General features: G+C 44.5%; 1 protein-coding gene across 2 annotated transcripts in view; it reads right to left on the bottom strand.

Moving 5' to 3' along the window:
* Nucleotides 1-6,448: 6,448 nt before the first annotated feature.
* SLC25A13 (solute carrier family 25 member 13) overlaps nucleotides 6,449-23,587 on the bottom strand; it is a 168,548-nt gene continuing 151,409 nt past the window's right edge. For both annotated transcript variants that reach the window (XM_037046438.1, XM_037046437.1), the window contains exons 15-18: nucleotides 17,235-17,373; nucleotides 8,059-8,217; nucleotides 7,876-7,966; nucleotides 6,449-7,588 (exon numbers count right to left, since the gene is read on the bottom strand). In XM_037046438.1, the coding sequence (XP_036902333.1) occupies nucleotides 7,402-7,588; nucleotides 7,876-7,966; nucleotides 8,059-8,217; nucleotides 17,235-17,373 (576 nt within the window). In that variant the 3' untranslated portion in view covers nucleotides 6,449-7,401. The remainder of the gene's footprint in view (nucleotides 7,589-7,875; nucleotides 7,967-8,058; nucleotides 8,218-17,234; nucleotides 17,374-23,587) is intronic.

The raw sequence follows: 23,587 nt of genomic DNA, 5'->3' as shown, positions 1-23,587 counted from the left end.
GGCTGGGAACCAAAGGGTCGCCGGTTCGATTCCCAGTCAGGGCACATGCCTGGGTTGCGGGTCGTGGGGGCAACGTGAGAGACAACGACACATTGATATTTCTCTCTCTCCTTCTCCTTCCTTCCCCTCTCTCTAAAAATAAATAAATAAAATCTTTAAGAAAATAAAAAAATAAAAAGCAGCTTTTTACATGGCATGACTAAATTGTCAGGATACATAAATTCTCCAATTGACAAAGCATCTCTCTCTTCTTGGACCCTATGTAGGTAAATTCTGCATCAAAACAGAAATTCACACTTGGAAATATATCAATTTTGAAAAACAGAATAGACCTGTCTGGGAAAATTCCAGCCATTATTAACATAAAAAAGAATGGTTTGCACAACATCAATGTAAACTGGCAGCCAAGGAGAGTGGACTGGAGTGCGTGTGTATAGACCGTGATGACTTCACTGTACTAGTCAGTAGGGGTGGTAGATGCTGTTGCGTGAGCATGTGTACTGTGTGTCTGTCCCATTCACAATGACTGAGCAAGTAGACTAATGAATCTGCATCAAATTTTGCATTGAGATTGAACATTCCTCCACAGAAACTATTTGGATAATTCAGAAGGCCACAGCTATGGGAAACTAGTGATTGGTAACTTCATCTTGACAATGTGCCTGCTCATGCATCATATATTATGCAGAGTTTTTTGGTGAAACATCAGATTACCCAAGTGACTCAGCCCCGCTACAGCCCAGATTACAACTTTTGGCTTCTCCCAAAACTAAAATCACCTTTGAAAGAGAAGAGATTTCAAACTGTCAGTGAGATTCAGGAAAATACAACAGGGCAGCTGACTGTGATCGGAAGAACTGTGTGAGATCCCAAGGGGCCTACACTGAAGGGAACTAAGGCATCGTTGTCCTGTGTACAATGTTTCTTGTATCTTGTATCTTCTTCAATAAATGTCTCTATTTTTTAAAATTTTTTTGAAAATATTTTTTTTATTCATTAATTTTTAGAGAGGGGAAGGGAGGAGGAGAGGGAGAGAAACATCAATGTGTGGTTGCCTCTCACACACCCCCTACTGAGAACCTGGCCTGTGACCCAGGGCATGTGCCCTAGACCTGGAATCCAACTGGCCGCCCCTTGTTTTACAGGCTGGCACTCAATCCACTGAGCCATACCAGCCAGGGCTAAATGTTCCTATTTTTCATAGTACATGGCTGGCTACCTTCTGGACAGACACTATCTGTCTGTATATACATACAGACATATCTATAAAATGCTGTAAATTTTTGGTGTGGGTCAGTCAGTAATTTGCTTTTGTTTATATGAAAAGTGGAAAGAGGGCAGCAAAATGCAGTTGTCGATATCTTGTCTTTAACTTTAGGGATAGGAGGAAACATTGGGAATAGAGTGAGACTTTTCCACCATTATTGGGGACAGAGGTTTTATGTCTAAAAGTAATTCCATCAAACCCCACATTCTGTAAACCGTCTCCATTCCCTCCAGACACACTTTGAAGCCAACTATCCATAGACATTTCCTTTTGACTTGGTTTTCCATTATTTACAACTTTCATCGAAGAATGGCATTTTCTAATTATAGCAGGGATTTTTAAGATGGTTCAGTTCACGTCATATCATGTTGCATTGGAACAGCTTGCAAATTCACCTCTGCTTTTTCCACATTATCTTCCAATTTTAAACCCACAGGGCAAATGCTTCAAGTTTACCTTACTACTCTCTTTACGGACTTTAATAAGCTGTAAAATAGTTTAAGGTGAATCTCAAAGCACTTGTCAGGATCCTACTGGTCCTCGGGCTCAGAGATTCTCTGAGATAAATGCACTTACTGCAGTAAGTAATCAGAGGTCACCCTTCCCTTAAGCTGGGAATGATACAGAGAACTGGGAACAATAAGACATTCTGGGCATAGACTATCCTGAGAACTTGGTGTACCGAGTTTCATTGAGAAACCCTCATAGGAGAACGGGGCTTCGCTGCCGTCAGACTTGGACTCAAATCCTTACACCCTGGTTTACGAGCTTAGAGGCCACAAGCAAGAGACATCGCCTCGCTGAGTCTCAGTTTCCTCACTTGTAGCACAGGGAAAAGAATGGTACTGCAGGTGCTTGAATAACGTCGTTTCATTCGAGCTCATTTCGTTAGAACACTGATAACATGCCATAGGAACCTAACTCTTGTTTTTGTCAATTAGCCTCTGGTAAAAATTGGTTTCGTTATATGTCGCAGAACCTATCGATGACATTCACTGAGGAGTTATACCTACTGTAAGGGTTGCGGGATTCAATGAGCTCGTACCTGGCATATGATATCTCATATTTAATGAGTTCTTGCCAGAGAATTGCAGGGTGGGGGCAGAATTACTTGCCCTTGTCCCATCTGAAAGCAGCCCAGTAAGAGACCAGAGCAAGAACTGGGATAAGTAGTATAGGGTGGCAGAGGGAGGTGATGATAAAAGTGGGTTTTTAAAAAGATTTTATTTATTTACTTTCTATAGAGAAGGGAAGGGAGGGAGAAAGACAGGGAGAGAAACATCAGTGTCCGGTTGTCTCTCATGCATCTCATATTGAGGACCTGGCCTGCAACCCAGGCATGTGCACTGACTGGGAATCGAACTGGCGACCCTTTGGTTCACAGGCTAGTACTCAATCCACCAAGCCACATCAGCCAGGGTGGAAAAAGTGTTTCAATCATTCCTTTTTTTTTAATCCTCCCTCAAGGACACATTCTTATTGATTTCACAGATAGAGGAAGGGTAGGAGAAGAGAGAAATACCAGTGTGAGAGAAACAGTGATCAGTTGCCTCTCGTACGTTCCCCGACTATGGACTGAGCCCATCCATAAGCTAGGTAAGTGTCCTGACCAGGGATCAAACCCACAACCTTTTGGTGTGTGGGATGACACTCCAACCAACTGAGCAACCTGGCCAGGGCTTAACAATTCTTTATGAATCTCTATTTCCTTTTCCCCACCGAATGGGACAGACTGAAGTGTGCTTGCACAAGTCTGTTCTGAGGGCTTGTGTCCATTTTAAGGTCACCTCAAGAACTGCCACACCACAAAATTGAGCACCCTCCTCAGAGGCAGGAATCACAGCTGTGGTGGCACTGGAGCCCCGGTGGCCAAGCCCAGGTGGGGGGGTGTTCGTGCCCCGGGAGCCGCAGCCTCAGGCGGGCACCATTAATGTGTCTTCTTAACTCTCCTTCTAAAGTTATTCGAGGGGACTATGGTTTTGCCTTGAGCAAAACCCCCTTAACAGTTGGGAATCTAAAAACAAACATTATTTTATTAGGTTAGCCCAGCAGATGAAAGCAGAGTGTTCCATTTGGACTCTTTTGGAGTCAATTAATGCATCAGCTAAAAACAAACCCGTCTGAAGGAGAGTTCATCTTGTCCTCGGCAGCTGCTGCAGGAACGCTCGCCACCATGCTCCCGAGGACACGGGGATGTCAGGCGGGGGGTGGGGGCACAGGGGCCACGTTGTAATTCATTGATAAGAGAAACTATTTTAATGATATAGCTTGACCCTAATGTAACACTGACCTCAAAGGATATGATTTTCTAAAGCTTTATTATTAACCATGAGCAGGACACAAGTTCTTGACTCAACTGACTCATGGAAACCAATTTTAAATAGCTACATTTATGACTTTTAAGTAAGTGAAAAATATATAAGACTGTGATTGTCTTCAGCTATGGTTTTAACTCAGCAGCAAAAAAAAAAAAAAAAAAGACCTGTGAAGCAGAAAAATGAGAGATTGTTCATTGGAAAAAAAATTCTAAAACTCCCATCTATCCATCCATCCACCCATATCCATGCATTCTTCAAAACAGTAAGAGCCCACTACAGGCACTGTGGACGTGGCATCAAAGACACTGTCAGTCACGGCTTCGTGGAGCCCAGTCTGGGCTTTCAATCTGGAGAATGCCACCGTGTTCAAAGATAGAGATGGCGATGCTTTTAGCTGCTTCAGACTTTTAAAATTTAGCAGTGAGCCCCTGTGGACTTCATAACATCAAAAGGAGAACTCTTTGGTGAGGGTTGGGTTACTCCCCCAAGGTAAAACAAACGGCACACGCACGCCTCTGTGGGCAGTGCCCTTTGTGGGAGGAACGTCCCATTGTTCCTCCCAGGGAACGTGCCTTTCAGAAATCTTTGGAAAAATCCACATCCTGAAAGCATTTGATTACCCTGAATTCGAAATGAGATGTTGCTCGGCGGCAGAGATACAAATTCATCCCCACAAGTATGGCTTTTGCGGTAAAAGGCACGTGACTTTTAGAGAGGGTTGATCTAGAAGGCTGATTTACGGAGCCACAGGACAGGATTCCTCAACCTCCATTGTCAGAGATTTCCCTCCCTCTACCTGCAGAATTCCAGTGTGCCTTGCTCAATACCTAGCAGGAGGAGGTTACACACAGTTTCAAGCATAATTTGTTCTCGTTTTCATTCCTTGCTCGCTGAGTTATGTGCTGTTAAACATTTCCAGAAGACTGTCAAAATGTAAGCATCCTGAGGTTTACAGAGGCCACACCATTAAATAACATATAAGCACAAAATTTTAAACATTGTTTTCCAGTGATGGTAAATATTTTAGCTAAGTAAAAACTGAAGCTTGAAATGCAATAAGCGTTTAAATGACTCCTTTCTGTGCCAGAGTTCTTATTTTCCCCAGTGCAACCCTGGGCTGCTGGGATTAAGGCGACTCTAGGGAGCTCAGCAAATGGTTGTGGGTTATGAGGTGTAGCATGAGCTTGGCGACAGCGTGCCACCCAGCCTCAAGAAACCTAGCCGCGACTGGAACCCAAGAATCGGTGTGTTCACTCTGTGGCCAGCTTCACATTTTTTCCCCTCCTTGCAGGGAAAAAAAAAAATCTGCTACCAAAGACAGGCCTCTCTCCCACCCTGTAAGCAATCAGGAGGTGGATGAAAGGCAGGGCTGAAAGACTGGCGGGGCTGGCAGAGCCCCCGGACCCCGGGGTGGGCAGGCAAGCGTGTTGGCGTTACACATCTTTTAGTCCTTCAGCGTGAAGGAGGGAAGGGACCGGCAGCCACAGCACTGGCGAGGTATGGTGCTGTCACTTGAGGAAGAAGGAAAGCCCAGAACAAATTTGACGTGGTTTTCGCCGCAGGGTGATTGCAGTCCCCTTCTAGGGTGTCACAGTCGCGCCACCCACAGAGCGGAACTCGGATGGAAATCAGACCTCCTTCAAACTGTCTCAAGCCACTGCCTATCTCTGAACTGAATAAGCCAAGGCTTTTAAAGAAACGCAGCCCTGTGCCCCTGACTCCTTTGCCTTCCTCATACCTCTGGTTTCTCATGTGCTGGAGAATAGCCCTCAGCTACAGGTAGGTCTCTGTGAAGCCCAGGCCACCCCCCTGCCCACCTCACCTCCATCCAATGCAACAGCCAAGCAGACAGAGCAGTGTGTACCATTTCTGCGATTTGGGGCAGTGTTCATATCATGAAAAATTGATCTTCTGTAAAATTTCATGGAAGTGAAGAAAAGGATTACAGAGATTTACATTCAGGGACTTCTCTCCCCACTCAGAACACCAACATTTGAGTGCTTTTGCTACTCAAAGCTTTTGAGTGCCACACCACCCGCACTCCTAAGACCTACTTGGAGCTTTGTGACTTGTCTCTGAGATTAAAATATAAGCATCACTTACCACATTCAGTGGGGCTTGCGGGGGGAAGGGTAGAGGGCGGAATTTTCTTCAGGTTTGGCCAAACTACAAGCATGGAGGGAGCCCTGTATGTGCTGTTTCTGGGGAGGATAGAAAGCTCGTGTTCGCTAAAAGAAATCCGATTTGTGGATAGCACCGACTTTCCCGTCTCGAACAGTAACTGAATGCCAACCTATTGACCTACAGCAAGCGAGAGACTGAGAAATGCCTGTCTCTCACAGAGGAGAACGCTCAGACTGACTCCCGACAGATCAATCAGGGCCTCCACAGGAGCATGTCTGTAGCATACGAAGAGCCCTAAATTCCCTTTGGCATTCTTTCCCCAGATCATTAGCGCACTGGCCAAAAGTGAACAAATGTCAGATACTGTGGTATAAAGTTTTGGTACGAGGAAGAGTCCAAGAAAATACAATTGCCATCGTTTCATACGAATTTTCATGCCCAACTTCCAGTGAAACTTTCTCTTACTTTCATTCTCAGGATAAGAAACTGCAGAAAGTGCAGAGGATGGCTACAACAGAGGGGTCCGTGTGCCAGACTCCTTGCTCATCGATGGTGAAATGCAGTTTGTCTCACTGGGAAAATGGCACACGGGCATAAGGCCAGTGGGTGGGCACACGGCCCTGAGCGCCAGGAGGGTACAGCCATGCCCATAGGAATGAACGCCCCCTCAGGATAAAACATATGGAGTCCAATAATGGCCATTATTTACCATATAACACACCAAAAAAAAAAGAAAACGTTCAATAGCTTTAAAAATAGTTTATTTCCTTCTTCACAAGCACACAAGCCTTCTGACCATTATGCAAGGCCCCACAAATTAAATAAAAATGTACAGTAGAGTATATTTGTCTTACATGATTCAAGATAAAGTGGGTTTTAAATCAATTGGGTGCCACCTGTGAGGGACCCGGAGGGCACCGGGACAGGTGCCCACGGGGGTGTGCATTTTTCCAGTGTTCATTGCGATAGGCAGGAACCAGCACGCGCGCAGCCCGCAAGTGGCTCTCCAGCGTTCGCACACCCAGAAGCAGGGGCGCATCCCGTGGCTTCTCTGTGTAGTAAAACGCCAAGTGGACTTCCCTGAAGGACAAAGCCTTCTCACTAGCAGTCTTGGTATCAGTAACATAATACGATTATTAAATATCTTCAATATGGTTTTCATTACCAAAAAAACAAAACCACCATATTTCCAATAAAAGCTTTATAATATAATCCAGAGGCAGAATTAGTGCACACTTAAAATCTGAAGCCAGGCTAAGCCGGCTAATTCTGATCCTTTTCCTGGCTTCCAGTTTCTTACCAGTTTGTAGGCACACGAGACACTCTGAGCGCTGCGACGGCCTCTCAGTAGCCTCTGTGGGGTTGCGACCCTCACCCGAGGAGAAAAGCTCTACTTTCTATTCAGCTTGGCTCTCTCCCCCAAATCCTGGGTGTTGACCAAATCCCAGCAAATGTCAGGTACAAACTGAGGCTTGTAAGCAGATGCCCACAGAGAGATTATGGATAATTTTACAATGATCCGGTGAAGAAAACACAGAGCAAATGAATGATTTCCCCTTATAAAAAAAAGCCTGGACTTGAATCTGAACAAGAGATGGACCTGAAAGGAATGAGATATTGCTCCAGCCCGAGATGGGGTCCTCTTCACCCACGTGACACCGGAGCTGTGGCAACGTCCCAAGGTCGGCCCTCCTAAGAGCCAACACGGGTGGCTTGTGAGGTAGGTGCTGATGGCTTGAAGAGAGGTAAGTAGAGTCCAAATTTGTTTTCAATCCCTGCGAACGTTGCAACTGCCAGCTTGTAGCCCCCAACGTGATCGGGATTGGGGGCAGGCAGCGCGATCCGGGACTTAGGAACTGGCCCTGATCCCACAGGTTTCCTAAAAAGGGAAAGTAGAGTGAGAATCCGAGTTTGGTTTTGTTATCACTATTTTTCAACTTGGTAAAAACGACGTTCAAAAACCAAAAGTCTGCCTCATAAAGCAGTTGTGGAATTTCTAGTTAGTTGTATGTTCCCCTTGGAAATGGGTCTGAAGACATGATTTCACCCCTTTCCCATGCCTCCTCAATCTCAACATAGGGCACAGGCCGGTGGACCTTTCTCCACGAGGACTGAGCGTTCGAAGCCGCTGAAATTCAGGGGCACACCTAGCACGAGGACACTCACGTTCCTCCGAAATCAACGTAGAACCATCGTTGCAGCAATTCGTAAGTCAGCAAAGTCACACCAAACTGGGGCGAGGACCGAAACACACGAGCTTTAAGGAAAAGGGGGAAGTATCAGATATAACTAGATTCTGAAACTTCACCTGATCCCCAGGGTTTAGTTAAGGACGGATTATTTCCATACCGCCAGCTCCTTTCCACAGAGCTTTCGGGCCTTCCTCCTGCAGTATCTTCCTGAAGCAGTCCGTCACGCCGCTGTAAGTGGTTTGGCCGGCCCTGGCGGCCACCTGTAATCGAGTCTTGATAACATCAGCAGGGGTCACTAACGATGCTGCCGGCATACCTGCAGGAAAGACAACACCATCAGTCTGCTCACATTCTCACTATATAAAAATAACTGTGCTTTGAACTGCTGGCCCGTGGAAAGAAAGTTAAGCATCCCAGGAAATCAAATGCCTATTGCACTGTCCCCTCTGGGAAGCACAACCTTGAGGGTTTCGTCTGCAGCGCTGCAGGCTCCCACCCACCTACTGACACTCCCCCTTCCCTTTCCGCAAGTCACGTCCACTTGTTAGGCTTCTATTCTTAAATAGCTGTAAGGAATTATTTATCAATAACACACTTCCAGTGGCTGAGGATAAAGAGAGAAAGTCTTTGGTTCTTTTGAAATTTATTTTTGCTTTCCTTTTGAAATCAGAAACTCGCCGAGTTATTAGGTCTGATTTTTCAGAGGTGAAGCTTGTTATGCGTTTCCTCTTCATGCTTTTCTGCGGCTGTTGGCAGTCACGGGAGGTGCCTTCTCGCACACGCTCAACCGCTCCTATCCTTCAGACCCTAACCTCTCCAGTTACACCAGAAAAGGCTTTACTGATAGCTGAACCAACACTATGTGCGCGTGCATCTGTGTGTGTGGGGTGGGGGGCCTGGGGGTCACCAGAGGAGGAGACTCCCACAGATAACACTTCAGGGTTCCTTATTCATACACCGTCGCCTCCAGAAAAAATATTTGACAGAAAGCTTAAAATTTATACTGGCGGGTCATCAATGAAAAAGGAACAACAACAATAAAACGCTCCCAAAATTACCAGTGGGAAATTTTTCTACAGCCGTTTTACCCCAAACGGGACAGCCCATGTTTAGATTTTTTAAAAGCGAGACTGTACTCAGAAGACACTGTCTCTTCTGGTTTTATTACTTTTCCATTATGAACCCATTCCAAACCAAATTGGTCAAAGGCAGATGCATAAATCTCCTTTGCTTTTTTTAAGGCTTAATAATTCTGTAAGACTTTCTGTCCAAACCACCATGGTCTGGCTCACAGCAACATCTCATCCTTCTAACAGACAGCTTTCAGGTTCCTGTGTGTGTGTGTGTGTGTGTGTGTGTCTGGGGAAAAGCGCAGAGCACACGTCTGCGCTTTCATTCCCGAGCTGCAGCGCTTCCTCTTCCATCCTGACTGAGCCCCTCTGCCATTCATCTTAAGGAACGGTTTTTAGGAAATGCATCGCCTTTTTGCACGTGAAAAAGCTCACCCTCTATCCAATTGCTTCACTGGATAGCAATGCTTATCAGTCATCCTAAACTTCCTATTAGCTTGGAGGAATTCTTTTAACCTTGAGCCAGAAACTGGCTCCTCCAGCATAATGGAAGGAAACACGAAAAATGCCGAGCAACCCAGTGCTCACACCACTGACTGTGCCGCACGTCTGGGTGTGGAACGAGGTTACAGCAAGGCCGTCTGCTGCAGACACCCGATAAAGGCCTCCGGACAGCCGGGGGCAGGCATGTCGCAGTGTGACAGCGAAACACACACAAGCAATAAAGCGGGTGGTTTTCACAAACAGTTCCTCCTTGTGAAAAAGAAGAGATGTATGGGGCGGGGGGAGTGGAGGGAAGATATTGATCAGTGGGGTAAAAATGCCAAAAGAAACGTAAGAAGTTGGGAAGCTAACTGGCCAAGCTGATGTGTGTGTGGGTGTTGGGGGCTGGGGCTGCTGAGTGCATGGAGCCTGCACGGCCTCATCCTCACCACCCCCAGCTCCCACCTGTCAGACCAGGTGGAGAGCTGCGAGGGACTCAGGGAAGCATGGGGTCTCTGTGGACGGGCGACTTCTGGGAACCTAGGGAACAGCAGCCCGCTGCTCCAAAGCAAGGCTGGGAAGGGCTCGGCGGGGATTTGCAGGGTCTGAGGGTCTGTCCTGGCATCTCTAGAAGGTTAAGATGACAGTGATTAAGAGGTCGAGTTTTCGCTTTTCCCAAAGAGGAGGGCGCTGCAAGCAGAGGCTAGGTAACAGAGGCTTCTTCCACGTTCCTCAACAGGGAGGGGCCTGGCAGCCTACTTGGTACTTTAGTGATCGACAAATGGTGAGAATGTTACCTGGGTGACAGGAAAAATTGGGGGTGCTCTCTGGCCGATAAAAAACTTTAACTCTCTAAAGAGGCCCAGCAACTAGAGCGTAAAAGTTCATTTACAACAAAATGGAAGCAGGACTAGCAAAAGACATCTTTGGGGCCAGTCATCCTTAATTTTCACAATGATCTCACTAGTGTATGTAAAGGACATACTTCTCCATTTATGGCAGAGGTGTCAAACTCATTTTCAGCGGGGGCCACACCAGCCTCACCATCGCTTTCAAAGGGCCGAATGTAACTTTAGGGCTGTATACATGTAACTACTCCTTAACAGTTCAGTGAGAGCTCGGTGCTGCCGCTGGGTAGAAACAAGGTGCCAGGGCTGAATAAAACAAGGTGGGGGGGCTGGATTCGGCCTTCGGACCTTGTGTGTGCCACCTGTAATTTATGGCATAAAGAGTTAGTATCTATTTATTTTGGATCAAGGCTAAGAGTTGTAAAAAGTCCCTTTGCATCCTTATCTAAAGGATCTACTTGTATCAGTTTCTAAGTGGGAAGATTCTCCTTTGGAATGAGAAAATATTATGTACTTGTCATACTTTTAAGTTGAACTTGTAGGTTATATTGATAGTACACAGAGGATGACGTCAGTGAATTTCATCTTTTGTAAATGTAAAATATGCCTCTGTACTTCTGAATGCTATTTTTAAATCCTGACTTCCACTTAGTCAGACACTAATATTGCTAAACTTGCTTGTTGTTGGTATTTGCCTGGTACATAGTTTCCAATCCATTTTCTTGCGATTTTTCCATGTCACTGTTTTCTCAAACTGCAGGTGACGAGCTTTCCTTTTACATCTCATCAGAGAGTGTCTGTTTTCACCAGGGGCCTTGACTCCGCTCAACTGTGGCTGTTACTATGAGTAACAGACTGCTTTCTGCCATCCTATATTATCGTTTTTATTTCCTCTGCTTTGCTTTCTCTTTGGATTCCCCCCTTTCCTGAAGGATGCATTCCAGGTATGTTATGCCTTTACTGCACGGGGGTCATATCTGCAATGTTTACAATTCATTAGCATTTCCACCCTTTACCAGCAAGGAGAGGACTTCAGCACACTTCCACTTGGGTCTTTCCTCTCCTTCATCTGCCTCCCAGAGCCCCTTCCTGTTATAAACACGTGTGTGCCACAGTTAGCGGTTATTTAGACCCATTCTCAGGTTTAACTTCATTTGCTCTGTCTTACATCCCACATTTCTTGCTTTCTTAAGTTCACTTCTCATTTTGATTTGGAGAGGACTGTGAAAGGTAACCTTTGGGTCCTGGCACGGAGGAACAATCTTGAATTTGGCCCTTCTTCCTGCATGCTAGTGTGCTGGGAATGTAACTGGCGCTCAAGCCCTCCTCCCCTGGCACTTGAAGGTGCCTGGGACCAAAGGTGAGAAGTCAATCTGCTTCTACTGAATCCTGTGCTGACCTCCCTCCCTTATTTCTTCTCCTTAGGGGAAGTCTATGGGGTGAATGATAGAGCTCCTGGACTAATCCTACAGGTCTCTTAAACTTTCTCATATTTTTCATCTCTGTATTTTTTGCTCCACATTTTAAAGTGTTCCTTTTCTTTTTTTTTTCCCCGTGAGTTTATTTTCTAGATGCCTAATTTGGTCTTTGATCATATCCATTCTAACCTTCAGACCATCTACAGATTCTTAATTTTGGCAATCCTATTATTAGTTTTCAAGAAAGCTTCTTTACTGATCATTCCTCTAAAATCTCTCTGAGGATCTTAATTATAGTTGTTAAAAGTCCTTGTCTGTTCCCTGAATTGCCTATTTTCTCTGTAATTCTGTTTACTTGCCTTACTGCTCAGTCTTGTCTGAGGACCTGTCTGGCTATTGATATTCAAGTTCAAAGGACAGTCTGATTAATGCTGTGGATGGCTTCTCCCCTACCCTAGGTCACTGTCACCCACAGGCCTCTCTCCTGAATGGGCTGTGGGACATGGGTGAGGCCTGCTAACTAGGGGGCGGCTAAGTCAGCTGCTGGAGTGGGGATCAGCTGAAAGCACAGTGCTGTGCTCCGGAAGTGGAGGAACTGATTTACACCCCTCTTGGGAAGAGTGGCCACGCGTGCCCCCCCCTCCCCTCCCCCGCGCCGCATCTGTGGTAAAGGCCTGGAATTATCCTAAGCCTTGCTTGTCCTGCTTTCTTTCAGCCCCTTACAATTGCCCCCTCCTAGCAAGTGATCCCTTTCTTGAGAAAACAGTCCAGATTTCAAGCCTGGATTCAAGTGTTGCCTGAAGCTCCAAATAGAAAGAAAACAGAGAGAGCAAGCCTGACCTTCAGGCAGTGAGTGGAGTTCTTCAGCTCCTGTCCATGAATCACCCTGAAGTCTCCACCTCCAGACTCCAGACCTTCTGGTTATTCACTGAGAGTCAAAACTCTCTGCTTCTGCTCTTACATGAACAAAAATAGCTTCTTCTGCCAGTGTTTTGTGCCGGGGCATCTTCCAGTCTAGTTTCAGAGTAAATACGGTTCTGTTCCCTGCTTCCTGAGGGCTGGCGCTAACATTTTCTAGTGTCAATAAGGAGTTTCAAAAATGTATTTTTTGACATTTTAAGATATTTGGGAAGAGAGATGAATATGCTCAGTCCATCACCTTAATTTAACTTCTCCATTATTTTTTTAAGGACCTAAAGAATAGCTTTTAAATTATTTTTTTTTTTACTTTTTATTGAATGTATTGGGGTGACATTGGTTAATAAAATTACGTTGGTTTCGGGCATACGATTTTATAACGCATCAGCTGCATACTACGTTGTGTGCTCACTACCCCACGTCTCCTTCCGTCACCACTTATCTCTGCTCTACCCTCTACCTCCCTCCACCCCTTCCCTGTGGCAATCACCATACCACTGCCAGGGTCTGTGAGGGGTTTTTGGCTTAATCCCTTCACCATTTTCACCCAACCTCCCAAGCCCCCTCCCCTCTGACAAGTATCAATCTGTTCTCTATCTGTGAGTCTGTTTCTATTTGTTTTTTAGTTTATTTTGTTCCTCAGGTAGGGAAACCATACGGTACTTGTCTTTTTCTGACTGGCTTATTTCACTTAGCATAATGTTTTCCAGGTCTATCCATGCTCTTGCAAATGGTAAGACTTTACTTTTTTATGGCTGCCTTGTATTCTCTTATGTAAATGAACCACAGCTTTTTTATCCACTCATCTGCTGATGGGCACATGCGCTGCTTCCAAATCTTGGCTGTTGTAAATAATGCTGCAATGAGCATTGGGATGCATATATTCTTTCAAATTAGTATTTTGGGTTTCCTTGGATATGTTCTCAGAGGTGAAATTGCTGGGTCATAAGGCAGTTCCATTTTTAATTTTTTGAGGTATCTCCATGCTGCTTTCCACAGTGGCTACACCAGTCTGCATTCCCACCAATAGTGCAAAAGTGTTCCCCTTTCTCTACATCATTACCAACACTTGCTGTTTGTTGATTTATTGATGATAGCCATCTGACAGGTGTGAGGTGTTAACTCATTGTGGTTTTAATTTGCATTTCTCTGATGATTAGTGACACTGAGCATCTTTTCATATGTCTATTGGCCATCTGTACGTCCTTTTTGGAGAAGTATCTATTCAGGACCTTTGCCCATTTTTTAATTGGACTGTTCATTTTTCTGGTATTGAGTTTTACAAGTTCTTTGTAAATTCTGAATATTAACTCCTCATCAGATGTACCACTGACAAATACATTCTCCCATTCAGTGGACAGTCTTTACATTTTGTTGATGGTTTCCTTTGCTGTGCAAAATCTTTTAGTTTGATGTATTTTTGTTTCCTATTTGTTTATTTTTTGTTTTCTTTGCCTGAGGCAACATATCAGAAAAAATATTGCTATGAGAAATATCTGAGATTTTACTGCCTATGTTTCTTTCTAGGATTTTTGTGGTTTCAAGTTTAATGTATGTCTTTAATTCATTTAAAATTTATTTTTGTGAAAGGAGGAGAAGGGGGGAGAAGGTACAGAGAATAAGTAGCATAGATGGTAGGTAGAAAATAGACAGAGGGGAGGGCAGGAATACTATGGGAAATACAGAATCTAAAGTACTTGTGACACATGGACATGAACAAAAGGGGGGAATGGTGGGGGAGGGGTGTGCAGGGAGGAGGGGAGTGAAGGGGGGGAATGGGACAACTGTAATGGCATAATCAATAAAATATATTTTTTTAAATAGAGAAAAAATTTTATTTTTGTGTATGATATAAGCAGGTGGTCTAGTTTTATTTTTCTGCATGTATCTGTCCAATTTTCTTAATACTGTTTATTGAATAGACTGTCTTCACCCCATTGTATGTTTTTGCCTCCTCTGTCAAACATTAACTGACCATAAAGGTGTGGGTCTGTTTCTGGGCTCTCTATTCTGTTCCATTGATCTATATGTCTGTTTTTATGCCAGTGCCATATTGTTTTGATTATTGTGGCCTTATAGCATAGTTTGATATCAAGTGGTGTGATTCCTCTAACTTTGTTCTTTCTCAAGATTGCTATGGCTATTCGGGGTCTTTTGTAGCTCAATGTAAATTTTTGGAATTGTTGTTCTAGTTCTATGAAATATACCATTGGTATTTTGATAGAAATTGTATTGAATTTATAGATTGCTTTGGGTAGTATGGACATTTTAATGATGTTTAATTGCTCCCATCCATGCATATGGACATGCTTCTACTTATTTATATCTTCTTCTATTTCCTTCTTCAGTGTCTTATAATTTTCTGAGTAGAGGTCTTTTACATCCTTGGTTAAATTTATTCCTAGGCATTTTTTGATACAATTATAAACACGTCATTTCGTCTCCATGTCTTGTGTGCGTTTTTCAGTTTCCTCGTGTGACTGATTTGTAGTGTCGCACCCCTGTGTGACACGGTATGAAACTACACACCACTGTGGTCAGAAAAGGTGCTCGGTATGATTTAAATATTCTTAAGTTTGGTTTTTGGCCTAACATGTGGTCTGTCCTAGAAAATGTTCCATGTGCACTTGAAAAGAATGTATATTCTGTTGCTTTGTATGAAATACTCTGAAGATACCAATTAAATCCACCTGATCTAGTGTGTCATTTAAGGTCACCGTTTCCTTGTTGATTCTGTCTGGAACACCTCCCCACTGATGTCAGTGGGGTGTCAGAATTCCCTACTGCGGCTGTACTACTGTTGACCTCTACCTGTATGTCCGTCAAGATTTGCTTCACCTATGTAGGTGCTTCTGTGTCGGTGCAGAAATGTTTGTAAGCGTTATATCCTCTTGTTGGATTGCTCCCTTTGTCATTAGGTTGTATCCTTTTTTGTCTTTTACTGTAGCCTTTCTTTTAACATCTATTTGGTCAGATACAAGTATTGCTAACCCAGCTTTTTAAAGATTTCGATTTGTATGAAATGGCATTTCTAACCTTTTACTTTTAGTCTGTGTGTATCTCTCACTCTGAGGCGGGGCCCTTATGGACAACATACATATGGGTTCCCTATGCATTCAGCTCCCTATGTCTTTTGATAGGACCATTTAAGCCATTCACACTTAAAGTTATTAACGATAGGTACATACTTATTATCATCTTATTCTTTACAACTATTTTCCTCTGTATTTATAATTTGTATATATGTAATGACAGGTAAAGGAAACAGTGAGTCAATGGCAAAAATGGGATTAAAACTGGGAATTTTATATTCTCGTGTTGAAATCATCATTTCCTGATACGGGTAGAGAGCTCTCATTGCTACTCATGCAAGTGGGGTTTCTGAGCAGCCAGGGTCAATCCTGCCTTTGAAGAAAAAGAATTAATTAAGAATTAAAGAGGAGCTCTCTGGGTTCCTTCCTCCAGGGGATCCCCAGGCTACAGAGAGGACACAGGGCCCACAAAACAGCAAGCAGCTTCTCAAAGCAGGGGGGTTATTCTCAGGAGACTTAAGCCACGTGTCTGATGAGAACAATACCGGTATCGCAACTGTTGGGACCCGGTCATCCCAGGACTGCCTTAGGGTTCGTTCACTCATTAAACCTTTGTCACCACTTGGAGAGCTAATCCAGATTGTTCCGGCCCTTGGGGTCTCTGGACGGGGAGTGGTATCAAAGAACAAACTGATTCCTGCTGTGGTTATAATCAAATTTCCTCTAGGGATTTACATTGGGATGGAGAAACCAGCCTTCCCGTGTATTTTTGTTCTACTGATATTTTTACTGTAGCGCTGAAAAAGAGACAACAGTCATTTCTCTCTGGGATTCAATTCACCCCCCGCCCCCCAGTTCCGATAAGCTTACACAGCCAGGAGGAATCAGGTATCCAGCAGGACCAGGCTGCTTCTGGTTGTACTACCCTTCTTTCTCTACAACACTATTGCTTCAACTCTGGGTAAGCTATTGTACACTATTTTGCTTAGATACCACTAAAGCATAATTATTAAAAAATTCTTGAAACTTCCGACTTAAGTCCTGGAGGCGGGTGGGCGGCAAAGTAGCGCCGCAGCCGGTTAGCGCGTCATCCAGATGGGCCAAGGTCGGGGATTCCATCCCCAGTCAGGGCACGTGTACGAATCAACCAGTGAATGAGTAAGTGGAACAACAAACAGCTGTTTCTCTCGCTCTCCCCCGCCCTTCCTCTTTTTCTAAAAACAACCAATACATAAAAATTTAAAAAGTAAAAATATCAAACTAAAACTTCCAACTTAGTTGTCATTCTTATGCTATAAAGTAAAACTATGAATTGAAATGGAACTTGAAACTAATAACACCAACAAATACACCGTGTTTACTGAGCCCTTTCTGGAGTTAAGAAATTAAGTTTGTCTAACAGTCTACTCTGCTGGATGTAAGCTTCGTTCCCTCGCCTTTCTTTTCAGTGGCTCTTCAGAGCAAGACAGAGTCATCCCCTGAGTGCTCTGTCAAGAGGCAGACGCCAAAGTCCCAGTGCAGTGGCCTGGGGTGGGGGGTGACGGAGTCTCTGAGGGACACTCACCAGCTATGGCACCCGCTAACAGCAGGCTTCCCGGGCTGACCTGCCCGTCTTCATTCGCGAAGGAAGCCTTCACATGAGCATAGCACGGGAAGTAGATGGCCGAGAAAGGAATGTCTCTCAGAAAGCACGCTTTGGCACCCTGTCCGTTTGAAAAGGAAGAAAACCCACATGAAACACATGTCCCATTGAGAAGATCAAGCTTCTCTGGAACCTACCTCAGCACAAAATATGCCCAGAGAAGACCGAATTGTACTCACAAGTTAAAAAGGAAACAGAAAGAAAAATATCACCCAACTTCTGCAAGTAATAAATCTAAATGTTCCTTTTGAAAATAAAATTTATTTTATTGTGTGCCATGAGGAAGAAGGGGTAGTTCTTGTTTATTCTCTCTTTTCATTATTTGTTCATTTTATTTCATTTTTATGCATCTTTTAAAAATATTTTTATTGTTATTCTATTACAGTTGTCTCAGTTTTCCCCCCCTGTGCCCTCCTCTGCCCATCCCACCCTTTTATTCTAATAGTAAGCCTTTTATTAAAGTGATTTTGAAACTCCATCTTGGCATCCTTTTAAATCCTTACTGATAGCAGGTCACTGGCATTTCAAGTGGATTTGTTCTCAGAAGATAGGCAGCAACAACCAAGAGTCCCCTTTGTTTATACACTAGGAAATAGAAAAATTATACAGGTGGCCAGGGGAGGGCTCTGTGTTTTGGCACTGTCTGAAACTCTTGCAAAAGTGCTGGAATATCACAGAAAACATTACACGTATGTAAAGAATTGCATACCTCTTCCAGGGGTTCATGGATCCCCTAGTTTATTCAGGTACTTACTCCTACACCCCTGGATTTCTGAAACACTGATAAATGCCTGTCCTAAAACCTTCAAATATTTATCATAATTCCAACACATTTACAATGAACCACTAGAGCAAAGTCTTCACCAAAGAGTTTTTGGTGCCAAAATGATGGCATGGGAGGCCCTGAGCATCGATGCGCACCCAGAAATACAAGGAAACGGTTAACCGCCCGAGGAAAACCACAAGACGCATATTGTGCTTTACACAGGCTAAATGGAAAGGAAGTCGCCCTTTTTCAACACTTAGTGATTTAGTAGCATTTCTTTTACAGATTTCTAATACCTAGAGCTTTCCACCCAATTTAGAGGTTCTTCAAAGAAAATAACGACTCCATCCAGATTCAACAGATGCAGTCAAGCGCAGTGACATTTACGGAAGCCCAGGGATGTTGGCTCTTGGGTATTTCTGGCTGATGCTGGGCTCCAATCTGTCAACCTTCCTTAACACCACACATTTATTACTGCAGCCTTGGCATTTCTGACACCTGCGTGACACTCCTGACTCAAACTGAGCTTGTTGTGGGTAACAAAACCCTTCGTCTTTTTTCATAGGAGCTGTTGTTAACTCAGGTCTCCTGTAACTTAATTCATTGCCTGAAACAAGCAGCGTAAGACTTCATAGTTACTCCTATCAAACGTCATCCTAGTTTGGCCCATCCTTCCAACCCGAACGAATGCTCGGAATCCAGACCCTGCTGTGTTGCCTCTTCCTCGGTCACCTCGCCCACGCATGTGTTCAGATGTCTCTGCCCACTCTGAGTACACGTGCCCCAGGACAAGGACAGCGCACACCGGGCACTGCTGATCAGGCCCCACTTTTCCATCTTGTCTACCCCCAAACTGTTAAGACGCCTGGCTGAGAAGAGGAATCACAAACTCCACCACCTAATTTCTCAGTTTATACACGTGCCAACCGAAGCCCGGGACAGTTAATCTAGCAATGGCATATCTATGAAGGGCCATGCTGCTGGCTTGCTCAGGGGACAGCCTTGGAGACAGTGCCAGAGGCAGGTTCAGAATGGAGGAGGTGCCTTGAGTTCTTTCCCTCTCCCCAGCATTTCAAGGGGAAAAGTGTAGGATATCAATGATACCCATGGAGAGCGTCCAATCTTTTCTCTATGACGATTTTTTAAAAGTTATAATACAGGTATTTACTATGTAAGGGTAATACTATTGCCCATTTTTCCTCTACTTTCCCATTCTTTTCCTTATTTTGCCTCCAAATCTTTCTGTAAGTTCTGCTAGCTATTTGCCCACATGCAGACCCTGTCCAGGAGATATTTAAATTAGATACCAAGTAATCAACTCAAATTAAGATCAGTTAAGTCTTCGTGTCTGGCTCCCTCCATATAGCAAAAAACACTGCCACATTACTGACTTTCTAAACAAATCACTTCGGAATAATTTTTTAGGCTGATACAATTCCCACAAACCTTGCTCTTTACTAAATCCTTTAGTTTTTACTTTTGATCTCACACCCCAAGTCTGGGCATTTTAGAGCCAAACCTCAGTCCACATGCTCTGTTCCTTGTGCCGCGGGTAGTTTTCTCCCTGTTAAATGTTTTTCCGTGACTATAAATATTAAATGCTTATCACAGATAATGCAGAAAAGTACTGAACATTCACACTCTGCCACTCGGAGTCCAGGACGTTGTTCCTGGTGACACTGATTTAGCTTCGCCAATTCAAACTGAAAAAACGACAACTAGGAGAAATGAGAGGCCTTGGGCTATGTTATCAGGTTCCTGCAAGAAAAACTAACCCATTTCTTGGAAAATATATACTAGAAACCAAAACCAATCCTTTTGTTTTTCAAGCAAAGATACATAAGCTGCTGAGGATACACAGAGCTTAGGAGGAAGTAGTGGATAATTTTATACTGGAATGTTAACATTTAAAAAGGAGGAGTGGCAGACAGCGATTAGCCCCTGTTATGCTGTGAAGCTTCACCGCGATAGGAAGGCCCTGGGGAGCCGTGATCTGGAAGCAGAGACGTCCCTGGGACACAGGAGGGGCAGGGCCCCGTGAACAAGCAGTTGGGCTTCCCCAAGAAGGAACACTCTCTCCTGCAATCAGGACAATCCATCACGTACCAGCGAAAACAAGCCCCTAGTGATGGGTGGGACACGCTTTAGGGGATCTTTGAAAACAGTCCCAGACGAACGAAGAAAAGTGGCTTAATCAAAAATCAAATGGACAAATAGAAAAAGAACAAATCGAAGGAAAATGCAGAGCTGCACTGTGAAACACTAAAGGAAAAATGGATAGGAACAGGTGCTTTTCCTACCAGGGATCAGACTACGCATAATAAAAATCAAATAATTTACACACACGGGAAGGAATGTTAAGAGTATGTAAGAGGTCTTAGGTTTCTGGTTATCTGAGAAAAAGGAAGAAAAGGACAAGTCAAGGCAGAAAGATAACATGTGGAACAGCCACGATCTCGGATCTACAGGGTCAGATCTGCCTTGTTGGCAAGTGAAAACATTTAAAAACTCAAATCTCCGCTGACCGAGGTATGAAGGGCCCCTGGTACAAAACCCTCTCTTCTATTGCTGTGTATCGGATGATGAGCCTTGGGAGGAATCAAATTCTAAACCTCCTCACTTGGCAGAAATACTAAAGGCTGCCTTCTTTGAGGGTGTGGGGCGGGGGCGGGGAAGAGGGGTTTAGGAATAAGTGAGGTGGTAGCTGTGAACGCCCCGTGCCAACTGCAGTGTGGATGTTCCGGGGCGGTGGGGATGAGGAGGTCCTTCTCCCTGCCTCTCCGGTGCCTGCGTCCTTGCGCAGCCCAGCACCCGCTCACACCTCCAGGCAGCAAATCCCTGTGTCTGTCCAGAGTCGGCGGGTGCCTCAAGCCTCTCTCACACCCCAGGCATCAAAGCTCAATTCTCAAGCAAAGCTAGCTTTGCAGAAGATCGGAGAAAAAGGCACAGACTTATTAAATTTCCCTGGCCTCCTTTCCTCCCCACTTCCTTCATGTCTGAGGCACAAAGGCAGGTGCCAATTTGCAGGGATGCCCCAGGCAATACCTGACCTGTGGCTCCGCACAATGAAAAGGGAAGCAGGATGTGAAAAAGGCTTTTAAAGTTCCAACAGCGAGAAGGTCTCTCTCCCAGATTCCTTGATAAACCCTTCGCTTTGTGGTGAACACCCATTCTCCAGCCCTACATCAAAACAGAAACCTGTTTGACTTGAATTCTGCTTGCCTGACGTAGAGTTTTTACCAGGTGACCAGCCACTCTGAACAGGCAACTGTATAATAAAGGGAAACATTCCACGCTGCCCAAGAACCTGCGTCAGCAACACAAAAATAATTACCTTGGCCATTCAAAAATTAATAAATTACAAAGTGTATGCCACCTAAAATAAATCTTGAAGTGTTCTTGCCCCATAAGAAAATCCCCATGTTTTCTTGCTGTCTTTCTCACTGGCAGCCCGGTCTCAGACATTCTCTGCTTAGCCCTGAATTTCCTTTGTACACAGTAAAATCACTTGGGGGAAAATTAATAAATACAAAATGCAATCATCTGATCTCTTACCATTCATTACAGCACTTTCTCCAAAGAGGAGAAATTACTGTTTTTTTTTCCCTTTTAAATAAAAGATCCACTAATAACAGACAGGAACAATAAAAGGCATCTCAGGGGAGACCTATCAGTAAATTAAACTAGAACCAAAACTCAGATCCAGTTTAATTATCGACTCTGGCTGCATTCCAATCCCGTATCATTCTGAAGGCTCTCGTCATCATTCTGTTTAAGGCCTAGGAAAGCTTCTTGAAGTGGGAAGGCCTCACTTTAAGTTAATAGTCCACAATGAACACAGCCACTTAGGTTTAGAGGCACTGGCCACAGTGTCGCCATGGCAAAGGAATTATTTCTTTTGCTTCTCATGTGTTTTTGGATGTGGAGACTGTATTGAAAGCCCAAGGGAGCTTCAATCAATTCATAAGATGCTGGAATCATCCACTCAAGTTTACTCTGGCCGCCCTGTCTGGCACAAAACTGTCAAAAGATATAACACAACAGGATTTGTATCTTTCTTACACACACACACACACACACACAGCTATCTCCAAAGACTCCCCCCCCCCCCTTCTTTTAAAGCTCTTCATCCTGGTTGGTATCACACCTGCCCAATCAATTTAAGGGGAAAAGAACAGTCCTGAAGGATGGTTGCTGATAAAGAAGTCAGGGCCAGGGCAGGTCTTTTCGCATGCTAATGCCTGCTTATTCTAGCTGTACCTGCAAATACAGCTCTAAACAGACTATTTCTAATACAGGGGAAGGTAATTACACTCACAAAGGCACCTCTGTGTCAGGGCCGGGCACGAGGAGCCAGCAGGTCTGGGAGACGGAGGCTTAACAGAGACTCCTGCAGTGAATGCACATTGTCTGGTATGGGGGAAAATGCCAGACTGGGGGACCCTGCAGCATTCAAGACAACAGTGGTGCACCTTGTCTGGGAAGGTTATTTAATGCTTCTGGCACCTGTAGTCAGGGCCACCCCTCTTTTTCTAATGTACAGGTTCAAAATTTATTTGGCATGTATAATTGTATATTTTGATCCTGGAGCTACAAACAATGGGTAGCATGTCAGGTCTTGATCCCTTAGCATTCCTCTTGGTTTCTCCCAAGCAGGTTAACCCTTGTAGCATGGCCTGGCAGCACCTCTTCCACCCAGTCAAGGGGTGGTTAGGGCCACGTGGCTGGGATATGAACGGGGTGAGTTTCAGTATGTTGCTGAGAAGTATCACTGGTGCCAAGACCTGTGATGTGATGGTGTCATTGGTGTTAAAACCAAATAAACCAGCCATCAATTGGAGACTTGGTATCAGTGACACTGACATTACTTCAATTTTAATATAAAATATCAATGCCTATTGCTAGGTTCCTTTAGTCCAGGGACTTTTAGGATATTGGCTTCTCCTTAATTTCACCACAATTCTATCAAAAGGCATTTGGCAACCCCAGGTGCTTGGGTAGGGAATACCATTCCTGTGATAGCGTTGGCTCTCCCCTGCTATTCTACCGTCACTGTCACGAGTTGCTTTAGCACCAACACTGCTCAACTGCCAGTGGCTAGAAAACCTGTAGAGAGAACCTGCTGCCTTGTTGAGGAGATGCCCCAGCTGGTTTGCTCTTGGTCCACTCTCTTGACAAGTTTCATTCAAATGTGCAACACTGTGCAGTCAATGTCTGAGGTAACTCCTCTTTTCTATTCCCCTTGATTTAGATCTCCGAGAAAGATAAAGCTCTCCATTCCAGTCCCCTTCAGCACACCCAACGAAGGCCATTTCTCTGCCATGTCAACATTATGGCTGATTGGCTAGCTGAGCTGGGTACTCTCTTCACGTTGCACCTTTCTGTACACAATTCTGCTCGGGGAGGATGCCTTCTTAGAGAGGAAGCAGGCTGCGTTTGAAGAAGTCAACATGAACCATCTGAGATACGGCTCTGTACCTGAGTTCTGCCACTGCCCACCAAGGGCAGG

The sequence above is a fragment of the Sturnira hondurensis genome, unplaced genomic scaffold (assembly GCF_014824575.4).
Source record: "Sturnira hondurensis isolate 20B ecotype Veracruz unplaced genomic scaffold, ASM1482457v3 Scaffold0005252, whole genome shotgun sequence".
NCBI lineage: Eukaryota > Metazoa > Chordata > Mammalia > Chiroptera > Phyllostomidae > Sturnira > Sturnira hondurensis.
Note: the sequence above shows the minus strand (reverse complement) of the source record. Positions and strands in the feature narration are given on the sequence as shown.